Below are 21,324 nucleotides of genomic sequence, written 5' to 3'. Positions count from 1 at the left end.
TCTCTAGTCTCTGCCATGGTTTTATTATCCGCTTCTCTCTGAATTCCAACAGTTGAGACAGCATTACATTGGTAAAAGGCTACAGAATTATCTAAATGAAGGGCTGCTTCTAACATTCTGGACTCCTATACCCAGACCAGGGCTGAGACCTGTCAAGGGTCCAGACTGCAAATCAACCTCTAATTTGATGAGAGGATGGGTTGAGCTGCACCCTCCCCAAACTTTACCTAGGTTTTCATGTTCTAATGCAGTATTTAGCCAAGCAGAGGAGTGCCACTTCAACTTTCTGCTGACTTTTACGAACACTGGCAGTATCAGTGAGCTGAATATAAGTGAGTCTGTAAGAGCCTTATGGTTTTAAAACCACAATTTAATTATTTTGATGAGCTTTCCAAAAAACTTTAGCTCCAAAGAGGAAAGGGAGGGCCGGAGTTGGGAGACAGTGGAGACTAGTGCTTTACATGCAGCGAGAGTCCGCATAATAAATGGATATCCTATGGAATAATTCATAGTGAGGCAGAACTCTAAAGCATAATCTAATATGGTTTCTGAGTATGATGGATGTAGGAGTTCTCCGAGCAGCAGAGCGGATTTGAACCAGAATGATTGAAACATGAGGTGAAATCTGAATACCAACTTCCACCATTGCCTTAAAGCTAGTTAGTTAATGGGCTTCTGATAAAAACTTGGCAGCGGTGGCTTCAGCTTGTTGATGGTGTGACGGTTCTTCAATCGGGGTGTGCAAACCTTTGTTCCAGCCCAGCACTGACATACCCGACTCAGCGGTTAGAGCATTGGGCAAGCAACTGAAAGGTCACTGATTGGAATACCCGAGCCGACAAGGTGAAAAATGTGTCGATGTGCCCTTGAGCAAGGCACTTAACCCTAATACGCTCCAGGGGTGCTGTAGTACTGTGGCTGACCCTGTAAAACAACACATTTCACTGCACCTATCGGGCAAATTATTATCAGGCCCTTTATTATGAAGTGTTACAGTAGTACTGGGCTGGAACAAAAGCCTGAACCCCCTGTGTATCTCCAGGACTAAAGATCAAAGAACACTGCTGTAAGTCAATAAGGGCATCTTCCCAAAAACAACTTTGCCATCTTAGTGTCCATTGTCATTGTGGCGTTTTACCTTGAAAGAGATTTCGTACTGCTCTCCTCCCCAGATCTCCAGTCCCGTGTCATATCCTCCCAACTCCCAGAACCACTTCCTGTCCACGGCAAAGAGTCCGCCAGCCATCACAGGAGACCTGATGGACAAAAGGGGGGGGGGGGGGGAATGTGTAAGACAACACCAATACATGTCACACTCATACCCCAACATGATGACATTGTCCCTCAATCAATCACTGGCTTCAGACCAGCCAAAAGGACAGGAAGATATTCATTCTCATGAAGGATAAATCAAAAACATGTAAGTCAGTGTGGAAAGGTGTCTGCTATGGCAGGCCTGCGGTTTATAACCGTCTTTATAGACTGTTTGTGCGAGTTGAAGGCTTTATTACTCAACCAGACTCATCAATTTGGGAGTTAACTGCAGGCTTACACGGGGGTTCTCTGAACACAGAAACAATTAAACCATCAACGCCACGGCCATGTAGCCATGAAATGCTTTGAAAGGCTGGTCATGGCTCACAACACCATTATCCCAGAAACCCTAGATCCACTCCAATTTGCATACCGCACCAACAGATCCACAGATGATGCAATCTCAAATTGCACTCCACACCTGGACAAAAGGAACACCTATGTGAGAATGCTATTCATTGACTACAGCTCAGCGTTCAACACCATAGTACCTTCAAAGCTCATCACTAAGCTAAGCACCCTGGGACTAAAACACCTCCCTCTGCAACCAGATCCTGGACTTCCTGACGGGCTGCCCCCAGGTGGTAAGGGTAGTTAACAACACATCCGCCATGCTGATCCTCAACACGGGGCCCCCTCAGGGGTGAATGCTCAGTCCCCTCCTGTAACCTCTGTTCACTCACTCATCTCCAACACCATCATTAAGTTTGCTGATGACACAACAGTGGTAGACCTGATCACTGACAACAATGAGACAACCTATAGGGAGGAGGTCAGAGACCTGACCGTGTGGTGCCAGGATAACAACCTCTCCCTCAACGTGATTAAGACAAAGGAGATGATTGTGGACTAAAGGAAAAGGAGGACCAAGCACGCCCACATTCTCATCGACGGGGCTGTAGTGGAGCAGGTTGAGAGTTTCCTTGGCGTCCACATCACTAACAAACTAACATGGTCCAAGCACACCACACCAAGACAGTTGTGAAGAGGACACAACAAAACGTATTCCCCCTCAGGAGACTGAAAAGATTTGGCAAGGGTCCATGGGTCCAAAGACTCCAGCCACCCTAGTCATAGACTGTTCTCTCTGCTACCGGATGGCAAGTGGTACCGGAGCGCCAAGTCTAGGTCCAAGAGGCTTCTAAACAGCTTCTACCCCCAAGCCATAAGACTCCTGAACTGCTAATCAAATGGCTACCCAGACTATTTGCACCCCCCCCCCACACTGCTGCTACTCTGTTATTATCTATGCATAGTCACTTTAATAACTACCTACATGTACATATTACCTCAACACCGGTGCCCCCGCACATTGACTCTGTACCGGTACCCCTTGTATATAGCCCCGCTATTGTTATTTACTGCTGCTCTTTAATTATTTGTTATTTTTTATCTCTTACTTTTTTGGGGGGGTATTTTCTTAAAACTGCATTGTTGGTTATTAAGAGCTTGTAAGTAAGCATTTTACTGTGAGGTCTACACCTGTTGTATTTGGCGCATGGGACAAATAAAATTTGATTTGAAATCTTGTTGAGAATCCCAAGGAAAAACATACTCATGTCAAAACTTGTGTGTGTGTGTCAGAGGTCAGGCGTGTGTCAGAGATGCATAGTTTGGTAAGTTTTCGTTATGTGTGTATTCAACTGGGGCCAAAATGGTAGTAATCATTTGCCCCTCCGTGATTTGATGTGCTGTCACTCTCATGACATTCAAACTTATCTGATGGGGTTCTAATAAATCAGTTGCAGAGGGGTAATTATGAACGTAGTGTGTTAATTGACGAACCAGGCAGGCAGGATTTGTTCAGAATTTGGGGGGGACCCTGAATGGCATCCTTATTACTGGAGACGTGTCCCTGACTGGAAGGTCTGTCAGAGGGAGACAATGAGACTATTAAACAGGTAGGCTACAGTCTCCACATAGACACTACAGGCTGTCATGGCAACTAGCGGCCCCCTTCAACTCTAAATTGGAGGCAGAGATGAACCCTCTCTGGATGGATATTGGAGGGGAGAAAGAAGTTAGATGTTCGAGTGACTCGTAAGAAAGCCGGGCAGGAAGATGTCTGGGTCCTAAACTTCTCCGTTAGAATGATCAATTAAGGAAACAGGGCAGACAGTGGAAGGCTGGGAGCTCAGAGCACTCCGGTGCTTCCCAATCTTCATGAAAAGTATCTAGGACGGCAAAAGCCAAGTTCTGTTTTTTTCTTCTTTTTTCCCCCCCCCAAGGGTAAGTGGTTTGAGTCTGGAAGTGATGGGGGGGGGGGGATTGATAGTTACATATCGCAATACTATTTTGCAAGATATTATATTGAAACTTTGACTCCAAGTAACGATCGGGGGGAAAAAATAAATAATTCTGCTAGGTAGCGTTAGCTAGAGCTAGTCGGCTGTATCGGCGCCAAAACTCTGGTAATGTTCATCCTATAGCTTGTTCTCCATCTTTTTAAATAGCGAGCCAACATGTTTTAGACTTTAATTTCTATGACTGATCAAAACAAATTTTCTCATGCTCTCCCTTGTCTCTCTGCAGCAGACATATAGTGAGCAATATGTTTGGAACATCAAATTGCTATGTAATCGCATTATCGAATTGCAATACATATAGAATCGTGATAGTCGCAATACATATCGCATCGGAACTTAAGTATCGTGATATCGTATCGTGAGGTCCCTGGAAATTCCCAGCTCTAATGTCTGGTATGCTGAATTACATCTGTTTGGGGGCATTCAAATGGCAGAAGTCTTTGGCATTCAACAGCATGAACCCAGAGGCTGCGCCGCACAGATAAGGAAGGAAGGTAGCCGTGGAGACAAAGGGATGTCTTATGTAAAGCATTTATCAGAAGAGGACTGCTCAGCTGAGGTTGCTCCCTCACTGGCACCACGTCGTTTCTATTCCACCCCTCCCTCCTTCCTGCCCTCCCCTCAAAATTTCATCACACTATCCTGTGTCGCTCTGCAAGAATTAGAATTCCATTTAAATCGACCATGAATATTCAGTCACAATTTAGTTTTGCTTCAAATTGCAAAGCCGATATTCCCAATTTCATTCTATTGACCTCTGAGGGAGCGCTCACAAAAGTGTGGAGCCGAGAGAATCCTTGTGTCATCTTGCAATGAAAGGGGAGGGGAGCATATTGCCTATCAGGCCAGGAGGCATGGAGGGATTTAGAGGCTTTCACACCCAGGGGCCAGCATGGACGTTTGCCCCCTAATATGTTCTCTGTCAGTCCATCTAACCCACTTCTAATTTCATGCTACTGCACTGTCAATCACACAGAAAATGAGTCGACTCAAACTGTGTGGCATCTGGTGACTAGAAATGGGATCATTCTAAATGTGCTGATTTGTTGGGTCCTGATGTGTTGTCTGGTCACGTGACTCACTCGAAGGGTTCGCTAGAGTCATCTTTTGTCAGCTCCGAGGGGATGGGGATGCGTTTGTAGTACATCTCCCAGTCAAACGCCCCTCGCATGGCATCACCCGCCTGCGTCTCGTAGCCAAAGTTGTCGTGGTCGATCACGTCGATCATCGGACACACGATGGACTTCCTGTTGTCGGCGATACGGTCTAAGAGATAGAGCATGAGTGGGGAGAAAGAGAACCAGACAGAAAGCGGTATACGGCCTAAGTCAAACATCAGTGTTACAATGTTGCCCCCTTTGGACAAGGTAATAGGCACATTGTACAGATGAGTAATTCATATTCTAGTATATTCATCTACCACAGAATGACCAGAAAGAAACTACATAGAGCACACTGCGCAATGCTTTGCTAACAGGATGACTCACCCAGCAGCGGGGGCAGCCAGTTGATGTTGGCTTCACAGTGGGAGTCCAGGAAGGTGATGACCTCTCCATTGGCAGCCGCCGCCCCCAGCAGACGGGTCCTGATGAGACCCTCCCTCTTCTTGGTACGCAGGATCCTCACCTTGGGCAGCCGCACCATGTACTCCTCCAGAGACCCCTTTAGGTGCTCTACAGGGAGAGAGACAGGAGAGAGGGGGGTTACAACACAGTCAGACGAACATGCATGCAGACACACATATGCACACACTGCATCCCTCTAGTAAGGCCTCCAGGAGCACTGAAGGAGACCCATCAATACAAAAGAACAGACATGAACACACACGCACTCAAACACACACAAATTCAGAGGATCACACAGTAGGTCTGGCACAATTAAGTGATAATCCCCAAGAAGCCGGTGTTGAGGATATATTGGCACGGGTGTTGTTAGGCCCAAGATGAAGTTGAGTTTCAATATATCCTCCAAACACCGGCTTCGAGGGCATTATAACTTTTATACAACGTGTTACCATAAGATATAAAAAATTGAGTTGCACACTCTATATATAAACTCCCAGTCATTTATTGGGTAAATCACCAACGTTTCACCCTGAAGAAGGCACAGTGATGCCGAAACGTTGGTGATTTACCCAATAAATTACCGGGAGTTTATATATATTGTGACTCCATATTTTTTATAGCTTATATAGTTTATTTGCCGTTAGTAAGCACCTCTACATAAAATAATTATCTCTGGGTGTGTGCAAGCTCAAGTTTAGTCCCAAAACAAATCTAGGGTTGCTACCCAAGCCGGCTGGTTGTTCGATTGGTTCGGTTGCCAGAGACTCGACCCAGTCGTTCAGTCTAGAGGTCGAACAGATTAATTAGGGCCGATTTCAAGTTTCCATAACAATCGGTAATCTGCATTTTTGGACACCGATCATGGCCGATTACATTGCACTCCATGAGGAGACTGCGTGGCAGGCTGACTACCTGTTATGCAAGTGCAGCAAGGAGCCAAGGTAAGGTGCTAGCTAGCATTAAACGTATCTTATAAAAAACAATCAATCTTAACATAATCACTAGTTAACTACACATGGTTGATGATATCACCAGTTTATCTAGCTTGTCCTGCGTTGCATAAAAATCGATGCGGTGCCTGTTAATTTATCATTGAATCACAGCCTACTTCGCCAAACGGGTAATTTAACAAGCGCATTCGCGAAAAAAGCACTGTCGTTGCACCTATGTGTACCTAACCATAAACATCAACGCCTTTCTTAAAATCAATACACAAGTATATATTTTGAAACCTGCATATTTAGTTAATATTGCCTGCTAACATGAATATCTTTTAACTAGGGAAATTGTGTCACTTCTATTGCGTTCTGTGCAACAGAGTCAGGGTATAGGCAGCAGTTTGGACCACCTGGCTCGTTGCAAACTATGTGAAGACCATTTCTTCCTAACAAAGACAGCCAACTTCACCAAACGGGGGATGATTTCACAAAAGTGCATTTGCGGAAAAATGCACAATCGTTGCACGAATGTACCTACCCATAAACATCAATGTCTTTCTTAAAATCAATACACAGAAGTATATATTTTTAAACCTGCATATTTAGTTAAAACAAATTCAGGTTAACAGGCAATATTAAACTAGGAAAATTGTGTCACTTCTCTTGCGTTCATTGCACGCAGAGTCAGGGTATATGCAACAGTTTGGGCCGCCTGGCTCGCTGCAAACTAATTTGCCAGAATTTTACTTAATTATGACATAACATTGGTTGTGCAATGTTGTGCAATGTAACAGCAATATTTAAACTTATGGATGCCACCCGTTAGATAAAATACGGAACGGTTCTGTATTTCACTGAAAGAATAAACGTTTTGTTTTCGAAATGATAGTTTCCGTATTTGACCATATTAATGACCTAAGGCTCGTATTTGTGTGTGTTATTATATTATAATTAAGTCTATGATTTGATAGAGCAGTCTGACTGAGAGGTGGCACGCAGCAGCAGGCTCGCAAGCATTCATTCAAACAGCACTTTACAGCGCTACTTATGACTTCAACCCTATCAACTCCCAAGATTAGGCTGGCAATACTAAAGTACCTATTAGAACATCCAATAGTCAAAGGTATATGAAATACAAATGGTATAGAGAGAAATAGACCTATAATAACTACCACCTAAAACTTCTTACCCGGAAATATTGAAGACTCATGTTAAAAGGAACCACCGGTTTTCATATGTTCTCATGTTCTGAGCAAGGAACTTAAACGTTAGCTTTTTTACATGGCACATATTGCACTTTTTACTTTCTTCTCCAACACTTTGTTTTTGCATTATTTAAACCAAATTGAACATGTTTCATTATTTATTTGAGACTAAATTGATTTTATTGATGTTTTATATTAAGTTAAAATAAAGTGTTCATTGTTCATTCAGTATTGTTGTAATTGTCATTATTACAAATACATATATATAAATAAAAATTGGCCAATTAATCGGTATCGGCTTTTTTTGGTCCTCCAATAATCGGTCAACCTCTAGTTCAGTCTTTTTGTTCTGTATCTATGGACGCGACCCAGTCGTTTGTTTTAAATGTTCCGTTGCCAGCCCTTATTCCTTGCTTGCTAGCTAGCCAACTACGACTAACTTAAGTCACTTCAAAAAGTGCAGCCAGAATAACTGCGAAGTAGCTGCATTTGCATAAACTGTTTTCTCGTGACATTTATTTGGATACCTCCATAACAATGAGCTAATGAGGCGCGATTTCACTTGGCATAGAAAATATACTCACTCGTCAGGACACTTTTGTTCAGAGGAGCTAGCCAACAACACAGCTAACACAGTCACTTCAAACTGAAGCTGGAAAGACAAGCTAGCTGCACTTTGTTTAGTTTGACCTGTTTTCTATTGATAGGTCTTTGAATAAATATCCCCAAAAATTATGCTGATTCATGATTTCTCCCTGCCTCATCCTGACGCGTTCATTACTATGGAACATCTGGAGATCGAAATTTGAATATTGAAACAAATGTCAGAGACAGACAGCCTAAAAGAAATGTGAGATAATGTGTAGATGCTTTTTATAGTGGAGATCAAATGTATAATTTGCCTGGCTGGGCTGATGAGACAGTGGATTACGCAGTTAGACTGAAGAGAGTAAATAAGCATTTTAACTTCATAGATTTAAGCGGTGGTAACTTGTGGAATAGACACCGTCTGGAATGCAGTTTTAACCAATTAGCATTCAGGATTAGACCCACCCATTGTATAATTACCATATAACTGTCAGTTATGGATAAGACCATCATGAAAGTAACATAACCATTTAAAATGGGAAACTTCACTGTTTATACAGTCCTAAAATGTTTTCAATGTCAGCAGTCAAGTTTAAGATATTCAAGATAAGAAGCAAACTGTCACCGACCACATCATGATGATGGAAACCCCTGGCGTAAACGTCCCCACCAGACACAAAATTGGTAGTTAGCTAGAAGGAGCCTGCTTAAGATATTTTTCAATAAGTGTATTTTGCAAGTGAATAAGTTTGCATGTGCCATGACGTTAGCTTTACAAGCTTTCAACCACTGATTGGCTGTGGCTGTAATTAACCTAGCTATCTGTGTCTGCATTGTGTCTGCCTCGGTCATGTTTCCGAGGCCATTATTTTTCACGAGCACAATTCATAGCCAGGGCATGGAGAGTAGTTTATGAGGAACGGTACCCATGAAGACATGACCATAGAAGACCTTGAAGCACTGCAGTGAGATTGCTTACAAAAGCATGTTTCTATACTTGAATATGAAGAAAAAGTGCACAGGCATAACCGACATGGATGGCTACTACAACAAACATGTGCACACACTTATCCCTCGAGACCTTATTCTTTTACAGTCAATGCTAAAGACCTTTACAGCACAGAACYCACATAGCTTCTTTTGTTGCATTCACCCTTCAGTGAGTATCTTTAGTAAGGCAATTGCGGACATATTAGCAATGTTTTAAGCACAAGAGAACATATTTAATTGTGATAAAAGGTATTTAACCATTCCTTTATAGATGTAATGCATAGAGGAGAAAATAGCCTCAAGAAGAACTCTCGCATAGAAGGAAGAAAAACAAGTTATTGGTAGCTGTGTTTTTTCAATACTTTTCTCCCAATCTCAAATCTATCTTCAGAGCAGTAGCTACAACGCCTCAAAAATAAATCAATCCACTCTAATAGGAGTTTATAAATCTTCAGGCCTGACGTCAAGTTAGTTGTGACAAGTCAATAAAAAAATAAACATTATTCAGGGACACAGCCTTTATTCACTTCCTGACATGTCAAACAGCAAATCTTCCTGAAGAAAATGCTATGGGAAAAAACAAAGTTTCCCAATTCCCATTCCATATGCATTTCAATAAAAAATGTAAAAATATCAGGCAAGTTAAATCTAGATCTACATTCAGTTGAGAGAAAACATTCTCTATTACAATAACAAACTGGCCATTCTGACTGGATAATATAACATGACTTATATGGACTTGTTGTTCAAGGTCAGTGTGTAACAGAAATACATTAATCAAATCAAATGTATTTATAAAGCCCTTTTACAAAGCAGATGTCAAAGTGCTTATACAGAAACCGAGCCTAAAACCCCAAAGAGCAAGCAATGCAGATGTAGAAGTACGGTGGCTAGTAAAAACTAACAAGAAAAGGAAAGAACCTAGGAATAAACCTAGAGAGGAACCAGGCTCTGAGGAGTGGCCAGTCCTCTTCTGTCTGTGCCGAGTGGAGACATAATCAACATCTATATGTGCAACCGAATTAACTCAACACGGATGACATCAAATTCACATTAAGGCTCTCAAATAATGGATTAAGGCGATTGCAGGCAAATTTCCATAAAATCTCCTGCCACCCCACCCCCCTCTTCCAGCCACAGAGGAGAGCCCCATATCCTGTCTTCATTATACTCCAGCAGGCCAGTAATTAAATCAGTCGGATTCTCCCACTCTCCAGTGTTCCCTCTCCCTCATTTCCCCTCTCTTTCACCATCCTTCTCTCAGCAGTGCCCAGACACATTACTGAGTTATTCCTTCTGACACCACAGTGAAACTTATAGGGTGAAAGCTGGAGTTGTGTGTTTTACATGAGTACATACCACATTTTTATCTATACCCTTTATTAGTTATTGGAAAACTGGATGTATGGCAGGTTCATTGCATTTAGAAGTTGTTTTGCTACAAACAATCTTAACTGGGAGGGACCTTGAGTCATTTTATTTGGTAAAGTGTCCATATAATGGTAGTTTATAGATTTTTAAGTTCACAGAGGCTGCTGATATAAAGGGTTTTCCCGGGTCCAGTTGAGTGTGAATAGAACTGTAACCACTCACTGTGCACACAGAACACTCCTCCTTTCATTAAAATGGCCTTACCCTGGGCCTTGTACAATATAAGCACAAAGCACGAGGCCCCTTTAACAGACAACCTTTTATGGGAGGACACAATGGCTGAGTTTAACAAAGGAGGGAATGAGAGAGACATCCACCGCCCACCACCAAACTCTCCGCAATCAGGTGAACAGCATTTTAACTGTCAGCACTAAAGCAAGATTCATTCAAACACGGTGGTAGCGGCGGCAGTAGAGAAAAATGATAATGCATCACATTAGGCATTTGTGTCGGCCGTCAGGGCTGGAATTGGAAGAAAGGCCCCAGAATCATATCTACTATAAAAGTAATACAATGTAATGAATTGCAGAGGATGGGAAGGCAATGCCGGGGGGACCATTTCCAACGCTGCCTGATAAATGGACAAGCCAAACAGAATAATTTCATATTGGGACCCTGTGGATCAAAAAGGAGGCTCTTCCACAAAATTACTGGGTATATAAAAAAAAAAATATCACCTGGGCTGCTCCCCCCAGACACTAGGCAACAAGGGCCACGCATTACAAATGGGAGTCTGTCACTGGCCTCCCCTTCTTGGCAGCCACGAATTGGATTCCAAAGATCGGGGGGAAAGCAATGACCCTTTCAAAACTTTTTCTAAAACGGTTGCTGGGCTACTAAAAGTGGCTCACAAAGTGTGCTTAAACCTCTCGGTCTGATTTCTCACTGGTCCGGGGCTCGTCTTTTCGCCTGCCCAATGCTCTGGAAGGGTAGACTTGATCCAAAGTGACAGCTGGGCCAGGTTTCTCAATCTGTCGCTCTCTCATTTCTCCACCTCTCTCTTTACTTCTCACTCCATTTCTCAATCTTTCACTCTCACTTTCTCCAGCTTTCCATCTTTATCCCACCTCCCCCACTCTCTTTTTGGCAGGATGTGTTGTGGGTAGTGAGTCTGTCTGCTGTCAGCTCTTTAGGGAACCTGCACTGACCAAATTAAAAACCATCTCCATGGATCGCAGTATCAAATATCAGAATCACCAAAGTCCTCAAGTTCCCATCTGTTACACAACCCCCACGATCAGCCAGTGAAACACCTGGGCGGTGGTAGAACAACACTGCAACAACAACAGATAAAGGTCCGGGAGAAAGAAAAACGCCATATGGTGGGCACAGCAACAACGTTTGAAGTCAATACTCACTTACATTTGCATTTGGTTTAGCAATGTACTAGGCTGTTAGAATATTCTAGATTGAGCTCTAGTTTGACATTGGAACAAGGACTATGAGGGAAGATGAGGGCAGGTCCCCCCATATGCACTGTCAATAAATCACAGGTTATGAATCAACCATTATGAGATTGATTTTGGCTAATTCTGACTGAAGCACACTGACAAACTTAAATTCATGCTCCCCCAGACATCATGTGATTAGACAACAAACATTTGCATTGAGGAGTGACTAAGGGAAAAGGTTACGGGGTCAAATTATGAATGGTTAATAAGTACATAAATTATCCCGAAAACTCATCCGGTTTATTCAAATTGGGAAGGAAATTCATCTGTTGAATGAGCGGCACCCTGCTCGGAAAAACATTAGACTTTATTAAATGTGGGACAGGGAATATGATTGGGGCTGTGACTTCATCGACGTGAATAATTTTACGGTACAGATGAGGCGTTTACTACCAAGCGCCTCAAATACAAATTTCTGCTTGGGGGAACATGTCACATTTCCCCAAACAGCTAATTGAATGAACGCAACAACATGAGAGAAGCAAGTCACGCAAGCAGCAGCAATTATGTGGGACTCAAAACGGCAAAACATTCACAATGATTAATATTGCTAATGAAGCCTATATGGTTTTAGTGGTGTCTTTCAGCATATCAAAAGGTTGGTAATGTCAAGTCTATAAAAGGACCCCTTGAGTCATGTGCAGCTTTAGCTACAACAGAATCACACAACCTTGATATGCCAAATGCACTCATGTTGTGAATTTAAACCAACATACCCTTTTCAAAACAACTTTACAACACACAGTGTACACAGAAGCAACGTGCAATGTGTGGGGATGACTGTTTTCCTTATGTAACAAATAGCAAGAAGGTCAAGTGCCAAAATCAGTAAACACTCTTACCCAGTAACTTAGAAGTTACCAACTTCATGACCATGAAGCATAAACTAACAAAAACAAATGTATTAGTTCCATCCAGTGAGTTACAGTGTGAAGTAACTGAGTGTTTTGATTTTAACTGCTGTGGTCTGGAGACATCTGGGAATGGGAGAGACAGGGACATTTGGGGACAAATGATCAGTAGCAGAGACAACCTCTGGTCCCACAGCCATGTTCTCCTAATGCACTTTTTTAATTCAATTAGCTTCCAATTACAGTGGAGGCAATATGGCCCAGGGAGGATCTGTCTGAGGTGGTGGATTCATTCCCAGATGCTTGGCAGCACACCAAAGACTGCAGCGGGGCCCGGAATTTATTCCTCTAGCAAAATAATCAAGTGTCCTTCTGAACTTCATCACACTCCCCTCTCCCTGGGCATGCTGCTATGATTTGCTAAGGATTTTTTTGTGTGGCCACCATTAAAAGTTATGTCTGTAAGGATGATGGGCTTGGGAGAGTATGAAAGGCTCCCTATTCTGGGATTTGGATTACCCCATGTACTGAGGGAAATACACAGGGAGTAAACAGGCAGTGGGGATATGATAAGAGATTTTACAGATGAGCATTGACTACACACAGGTGTACAATAAATCATAGAAACCAGCCTGATAAGTGATAAGTAGCGTTTCTAACAGGAATGGAGTGACAAACGTTTGCATAGGAACAGTGTGTGTTGAAGGGTAAAAATACCTCACAGAGCTAGTTAGCTCAAAGAACCTGAAGACGTCCTGGTCCCGTTACCTTTCAGTCAGCCACAACTGTTCTCTTATTCACACATTCCCAAACTCTCACACAGTCTCACAAACGACTAACAAGTCTGAGGACGTATGGCGAATAACACAATTCTGAACCTCTGAAGCCACAAAGGAACAAAGTTGTGGCGCTCCGCTCCGAGTTCAAACCAGTTGAGATACTCAAATCCCTGTGGTTTGTTCATTTTCTAAATATTATTTCCAGCTAAGAGAAAAAATGTGTCAATGAAATATTCATGAGCCCAAACTCTGAGCAGAGGAGTGGGAAGATATGTGTTCTAGTGCATTATATCATTAATTTGTTTAGCAGAGATCTGCCTCCCTTCATCCAGGGCGACTTATCCTCCTTAGCACAATAAAAAATAAGAGATTCCATCCACAAACTCATTACGAAGAGTTTTTTTTTTTTTTTAACTGGGGCAATTGAGGCAAAGTACTCTGCTGTAGGGGTAGGACAGCTGCTCCCCATTAAAGAGTGAACAGTGAAGCCAACATCCTTCAGGTCACCAGCGGGCTGCTTTAACCATTCGGCTGGTGACCTGATTGGAGTCTCCCTCTCCCCAGAGCTGCTCCCATTAGCAGAACAGCAGGAAATGGGCCTTGTGCTCTCCAGGGTAGGGCTATTATTTTTTTWATTTTTTTTAAGGATGACAACAATGACTCCATTAAGCCATCCAACTTCTCAACAGTTATTTTGAGATGGTGGTCCTCTGTAGCTCAGTTGGTAGAGCATGGCGCCAGGATAGTGGGTTCGATTCCCGGGATCACCCATATGTAAAATGTATGCACGCAAGTGTAAGCGTCTGCTAAATGGCACATTATCATTTATATTATTTATACCATTAGATGCTAATGAGCCAGGCTCCGCAGGGAGCGGCACTAGCTCGCCCCAAAATAAACTCAAATTAAGGCAAAAAAAATTACAGCTTAATGAAAACATTCTCACATCATTGACTATAGATGGCCTGCATGAGCGCATGCATAAACACAGCAGCCCATGCTCGTGAAGAACTCGTCAAAAATACAAAAGGAGAGAAGTTATGACAAATGAGTCTCAGACAAAAGGAACAGTAATATGCCATCTCCAGGTGCTGCTAAAAAGCCTTCCTTCAAATCAAATCAAATTGTCTTTGTCACATAAGCGGAATACAACAGGTGTAGTCCTTACAGTGAAATGCTTACTTATAAGCCCTTAATTAAAACCTCTCTGGGATATGTGGGACGGTAGCGTCCCACCTGGCCAACATCCAGTGAAAATGCAGAGCGCCAAATTCAAATAAATTACTATAAAAATTTAACTTTCATGAAATCACACATTCAATATACCAAATTAAAGCTACACTTGTTGTGAATCCAGCCGACGTGTCAAATTTCAAAAAGGCTTTACGGCGAAAGCAAACAATGCTATTATCTGAGGATAGCACCCCAGCAAACAATCACAGATCATCATATTTCAACCCTCCCGGCGCGACACAAAACGCAGAAATAAAGATATAATTCACGCCTTACCTTTGACGAGCTTCTTCTGTTGGCACTCCAATATGTCCCATAAACATCACAAATGGTCCCATTAGCAGAACAGCAGGAAATGGGTATATATCCAGAAAAACACCGGTTCCAACTCGCTCAACATGACTACAAAAGTTACCTGTAAGCTTTGTCCAAACATTTCAAACTACTTTCGTAATACAACTTTAGGTATTTTCTAACGTAAATATGTTTGTTTATGGCGGAATACAGCTCATTTAGTGCGGTGTTAGTTCCAACCTCGCTCTGTGGTGGTATATAGACAGCTTTGAAAAAACTGATGAAAACTCTGGGTAAATAGTGAGGTCTGCAGCTTATCATAAGATTCTCCACCTCAGGTGAGCAAAACTTTGAGACTTCCTTGGATATCGTGCACCAACTGTTGTTTACATAAATGCATAGGCCCCCTTCCCGTGTCTTACCAGAGGCTGTTGTTCTGTCTTGCCGATAGAGTGCATAACCCGACAGCTCTATGTTCTTAATGTCGTCGTTCATCCACGACTCGGTGAAGCAAAATATTACAGTTTTTAATGTCCCGTTGGTAGGATATACGTGCTTTTAGTTCGTCCCATTTATTTTCTAGCGATTGAACGTTAGCTAGCAGAACAGAGCGCAAGGGCAGATTAGCCACTCATCGCCTGGTCCTCACAAGGCAACCTGATCTTTTGCCTCGGAATCGCCGTTTCCTTCTCCAGCGAATCACGGGGATAGGGGCCTGGTCGGGTGTCAACAGTATATCCCTCGCGTCCGACTCATTGAAGAAAAACTCTTCATCTAGTTTGAGGTGAGCAATCCCAGTTCTGATGTCTAGAAGCTCTTTTCGGTCATAGGAGACGGTAGAAGCAACATTATCTACAAAACAAGTTATGAACAACGCAAAAAAACTAACAAAATAGCATGATTGGTTGAGGGCCGATAAAACACAACTTAATGAGATAAGTGGTTAACTGCTTAACTTCTTTGGGATAGGGGGCAGTATTTTCACGTCCGGATGAAAAGCGTGTCCAAAGTAAACTGCCTGCTACTCAGGCCCAGAAGCTAAGATATGCATATTATTATTAGATTTGCATAGCAAACACTCTGAAGTTTCTAAAACTGTTTGAATCATGTCTGAGTATAACATAACTTATTTGGCAGGCGAAACCCCGAGGACAAACCATTCCGAATTTTTGTTGTTGTTGAGGTCACTCTTTTCAATGGGTTTTCATTGGGAATCCAGATTTCTAAGGGACTTTCTTGCAGTTCCTATCGCTTCCACTGGATGTCAACAGCCTTTAGAAATTGGTTGAGGTTTTTCCTTTGAGAAATTAAGAAGTAGCACTGTTCAGAACAAGGGAAGAGAGAAGTGTACTCTTTGATAGAGGCGCGTGACCTGAAAAGCACGCTCCACTTTGTTTTCCTCCAGTATTGAACACAGTTAATCCAGTATCAAATTTGATCAATTATTTACGTTAAAAAATACCAAAAGTTGTTTAGGAAAGTACTTTGAAATGTTTGGACAAAGCTTACAGGTAACTTTTGAGAGATTTTGTAGTCATGTTGCGCGAGTTGGAACCGGTGTTATTCTGGATCAAACGCGCCAAATAAATTGACATTTTGGATATATATCAACGGAATTAATCGAACAAAAGGACCATTTGTGATGTTTATGGGACATATTGGCGTGCCAACAGAAGATGCTCGTCAAAGGTAAGACATGAATTATATTTTTATTTCTGCGTTTTGTGTCGCGCCTGGAGGGTTGAAATATGATTGTCTGTGTCTATTTGCTGGGGTCCTGTCCTCAGATAATAGCATCGTTTGCTTTTGCCGTAAAGCCCTTTTGAAATCTGACACGTTGGCTGGATTCACAACAAGTGTAGCTTTAATTTGGTATATTGAATGTGTGATTTCATGAAAGTTAAATTTTTATATGCTCAGAAGATGTTTGTACTGTTTGGGTCAACCTATGTATGTGAACAGACATTTTCAGTGATGAAATATAACAAGTCAAGGGACAGATCATCCCTTACTGACTCTCACCTCTCAGCAGTCCTGTGCATAGCGACGTCAGAAACTATACCTGACTTCACTGCTCTAGTCAATGCCCATCAGACTTCACTCCTCACACTGATTGAGTAGTTTAAATGTAATGTTGAGCGCCCTCTTTTTCTTGTGTTTTTGTGCATACCCGTTAACAAGAGTTCTGTACGTGGTGCTGAACGCACAGTGTACTTTCCCTCCATGTAGTTCATTGCATGTTTAATATTGAAAATACCTACCAAAAGGAGAACATGGATGTGGTTTATTTCTGTGCAAGTTAAAAAAGTAGCATATCTGGACGTGATTTACAGTAGATAAATCTGTCAACACAGTCATACAAATGACGTATAAACCTCTATTATGATTCTGGACCACGATGGCAAAAATATATTCTAATGTGGCCCTCCATGGAAAATACTTGTCCAGTGCTAGACTGTGTACACTGCTGTTGATTAGATAGGGAGTTTAAATGTAATATACTAATAACACAACGCAAAAGGGAATGTTCTGCACCGTCTCAGCCACAACAACCCTGCTATTACTGCTAGATAATGTCCTGAATTACATCTCACACTGAAGATTGTATCTAGCTAGGCTCCATACTTTCTTCTACCTTCAGCAAGTGAATATTTAGGAAATAATATTTTGTGTAAAAAAAAATAATAGTTTAATCAAAATACAATAGTGCAGGGAAAACCTGTTGATATAAACTCAGCAAAAAAAGAAACGTCCTCTCACTGTCAACTGCGTTTACTTTCAGCAAACTTAACGTGTAAGTATTTGTATGAACATAACAAGATTCAACAACTGAGATATAAACTGAACAAGTTCCACAGACATGTGACTAACAGAAATGGAATAATGTGTCCCTGAACAAAGGTGGGGTCAAAATCAAAAGTAACAGTCAGTATCTGGTGTGGCCACCAGCTGCATTAAGTACTGCAGTGCATCTCCTCCTCATGGACTGCACCAGACTTGCCAGTTCTTGCTGTGAGATGTTACCCCACTCTTCCACCAAGGCACCGGCAAGTTCCCAGACATTTCTGGGGGGGGAATGGCCATAGCCCTCACCCTCCGATCCAACAGGACTCAGACGTGCTCAATGGGATTGAGATCCGGCTTCTTCGCTGGCCATGGCCGAACACTGACATTCCTGTCTTGCAGGAAATCACGCACAGAACGAGCAGTATGGCTGGTGGCATTGTCATGCTGGAGGGTCATGTCAGGATGAGTCTGCAGGAAGGGTACCACATGAGGGAGGAGGATGTCTTCCCTGTAACGCACAGCGTTGAGATTGCCTGCAATGACAACAAGCTCAGTCCGATGATGCTGTGACACACCGCCCCAGACGGACCCTCCACCTCCAAATCGATCCCGCTCCAGAGTACAGGCCTCGGTGTAACGCTCATTCCTTCAACGATAAACGCGAATCCGACCATCACCCCTGGTGAGACAAAACCGTGACTCGTCAGCGAAGAGCACTTTTTGCCAGTCCTGTCTAGTCCAGCGACGGTGGGTTTGTGCCCATAGGCGACATTGTTGCTGGTGAGGACCTGCCTTACAACAGGCCTACAAGCTCTCAGTCCAGCCTCTCTCAGCCTATTGCGGACAGTCTGAGCACTGATGGAGGGATTGTGCATACCTGGTGTAACTCGGGGAGTTGTTGTTGCCATCCTGTACCTGGTGTGATGTTCAGATGTACCGATCCTGTGCAGGTGTTGTTACACGTGGTCTGCCACTGCGAGGACGATCAGCTGTCTTCCTGTAGGTCTGTCTTATGCGTCTCACAGTACAGACATTGCAATTTATTGCCCTGGCCACATTTGCAGTCTGCATGCCTCCTTGCAGCATGCCTAAGGCACGTTCACACAGATAAGCAGGGACCCTGGGCATCTTTCTTTTGGTGTTTTTCAGAGTCAGTAGAAAGGCCTCTGGTCCTGCACCTGACACATGAACTCTCTCTTCCTGTTGTCGTCTTTTTATTTTTACTCTTTCTCTCCCGTTCTCCCTGACACTCAATCACTTGTCATTGCTTTCTGTCAATTGTATACATCTGTCAACTGTATACATCATGATGTTGCTCTTGCTGCGGCGATTCCTGATCACCTCTACGCAGACGACACATTCTATATACTTCCGGCCCTTCCTTGGACACTGTGGCTATCTAACCTCTCAAACGAGCTTCAATGCCATACAACACTCCTTCCGTGGCCTCCAACTGCTCTTAAACGCTAGTAAAACCAAATGCATGCTTTTCAACCGTTCGCTGCCTGCACCCGCACGCCGACTAGCATCACCACCCTGGACGGTTCCGACCTAGAATATGTGGACATCTATAAGTACCTAGGTGTCTGGCTAGACTGCAAACTCTCCTTCCAGACTCATATCAAACATCTCCAATCCAAAATCAAATCAAGAATCGGCTTTCTATTCCGCAACAAAGCCTCCTTCACTCCACGCCGCCAAACTTACCTAGTAAAACTGACTATCCTACCGATCCTCGACTTCGGCGATGTCATCTACAAAATAGCTTCCATACTCTACTCAGCAAACTGGATGCAGTTTATCACAGTGCCATTCGTTTTGTTACTAAAGCACCTTATACGACCCACCACTGCGACCTGTATGCCCTAGTCGGCTGGCCCTCGCTACATGTTCGTCGTCACCCCACTGGCTCCAGGTCATCTACAAGGCTATGCTAGGTAAAGTGCCGCCTTATCTTCAGTTCCTGGTCACGATGGCTACACCACCCGCAACACGCGCTCAGCAGGTGTATCTCACTGATCATCCCTAACGCCAAAACCTCATTTGGACGCCTTTCCTTCCAGTTCTCTGCTGCTGCGACTGGAAAGAATTGCAAAAATCTCTGAAGTTGGAGACTTTTATCTCCCTCAACAACTTTAAAAATCTGCTATCCAAGCAGCTAACCGATCGCTGCAGCTGTACATAGTCCATCTGTAAACTACCCACCCAATTTACCTACCTCACCCCCATACTTGCTTTTATTTATTTACTTTTCTGCTCTTTTGCACACCAGTATCTCTTCTTGCACATGATCATCTGATGATTTATCACTCCAGTGTTAATCTGCTAAATTGTAATTATTCGATTTATTGCCTACCTCATGCCTTTTGCACACTTGTATATAGATTCTCTTTTTTTTCTACCATGTTATTGACTTGTTATTGTTTACTCCATGTGTAACTCTGTGTTTGTCTGTTCACACTGCTTGCTTTATCTTGGCCAGGTCGCAGTTGCAAATGAGAACTTGTTTCTCAACTAGCCTACCTGGTTAAATAAAGGTGAAATAAAAAAAATTAAAAAATTGAGCCAGAGCACCAGTTACCCTAGTTGTAGCTTTTCTCAGAGAACAGCAGGATAATAAACTCAAGACAAAAAAAGAAACGTCCTTTTTTCAGGACCCCGTCTTTCAAAGATAATTCGTAAAAATCCAAAATCACTTCACAGATTCGTCATTGTAAAGGGTTTAAACACTGTTTCCCATGCTTGTTCAATGAACCATAAACAAGTAACTTATGGCTGCAGGGGCGTATTGATAGCTTGGATGAAAGGTGCACAGAGGTGCCCAGAGTAAACGGCCTGCTCCTCAGTCATAGTTGCTAATATATGCATATTAGTATTGGATAGAAAACACTCTGAAGTTTCTAAAACTCTTTGAATTATATCTGTGAGTATAAACATAACTCATATGGCAGGCAAAAACCTGAGAAGAAATCCAACCAGGAAGTGAGAAATCTGAGGTTGGTCGATTTTCAACTCTCACCTATTGAAACACTGTAGGATATGGATCTGTTTGCACTTCCTACGCCTTCACTAGATGTCAACAGTCTGTAGAACGTTGAATGAAGCTTCTACTGTGATGTGGGGCCGGATGGGAGCTGTTTGAGTCAGTGGTCTGGCAGAGTGCCAGGTCCTGGTCACGCGCATTCCACATGATATATTCCATTACTTCTTATAGGCACAAAGAAATTCTCCGGTTGGAACGTTATTGAATATTTATGATAACATCCTAAAGTTGATTCTATACTTATTTGACAAGTTTATTCGACCTGTAATATAACTTTTTGAAGTTTTCGTCCGACGTTCGCCTTGACCTGCCTAGCGTTTGGATATGTGTACTAAACGCGCTACAAACAAAGTAGCTACTTGGACATAAATGATGGACATTCCGAACAAAACAAACATTTCTTGTGGAAGTGGGAGTCCTGGGAGTGCATTCCGATGAAGATCAGCAAAGGTAAGTGAAGATTTATAATGCTTTTTTTTGTTTTTTTAATGAGTTTGTTTAACTGCAACATTTGGCGGGTAACTGTATGGCTTTACTTTGTGTGGCTGA

The 21,324-nt window shown here is 42.7% G+C and overlaps 1 protein-coding gene across 4 annotated transcripts in view; it reads right to left on the bottom strand.

The window, feature by feature from the left end:
• The window catches only part of LOC111950719 (polypeptide N-acetylgalactosaminyltransferase 10-like), a 98,887-nt gene that overhangs the window by 15,309 nt on the left and 62,254 nt on the right, over nucleotides 1–21,324 (bottom strand). For all 4 annotated transcript variants that reach the window (XR_002875522.2, XM_023968534.2, XM_070434261.1 and 1 more), the window contains exons 5-7: nucleotides 5,108–5,293; nucleotides 4,703–4,886; nucleotides 1,139–1,256 (exon numbers count right to left, since the gene is read on the bottom strand). Coding sequence is in view for 3 of the 4 variants with exons in the window: in XM_023968534.2 (XP_023824302.1) it covers nucleotides 1,139–1,256; nucleotides 4,703–4,886; nucleotides 5,108–5,293 (488 nt within the window). In the remaining variant the exon portion in view is untranslated. The remainder of the gene's footprint in view (nucleotides 1–1,138; nucleotides 1,257–4,702; nucleotides 4,887–5,107; nucleotides 5,294–21,324) is intronic.

The sequence above is a fragment of the Salvelinus sp. IW2-2015 genome, linkage group LG23, assembly GCF_002910315.2.
Source record: "Salvelinus sp. IW2-2015 linkage group LG23, ASM291031v2, whole genome shotgun sequence".
Lineage (NCBI taxonomy): Eukaryota > Metazoa > Chordata > Actinopteri > Salmoniformes > Salmonidae > Salvelinus > Salvelinus sp. IW2-2015.
Note: the sequence above shows the minus strand (reverse complement) of the source record. Positions and strands in the feature narration are given on the sequence as shown.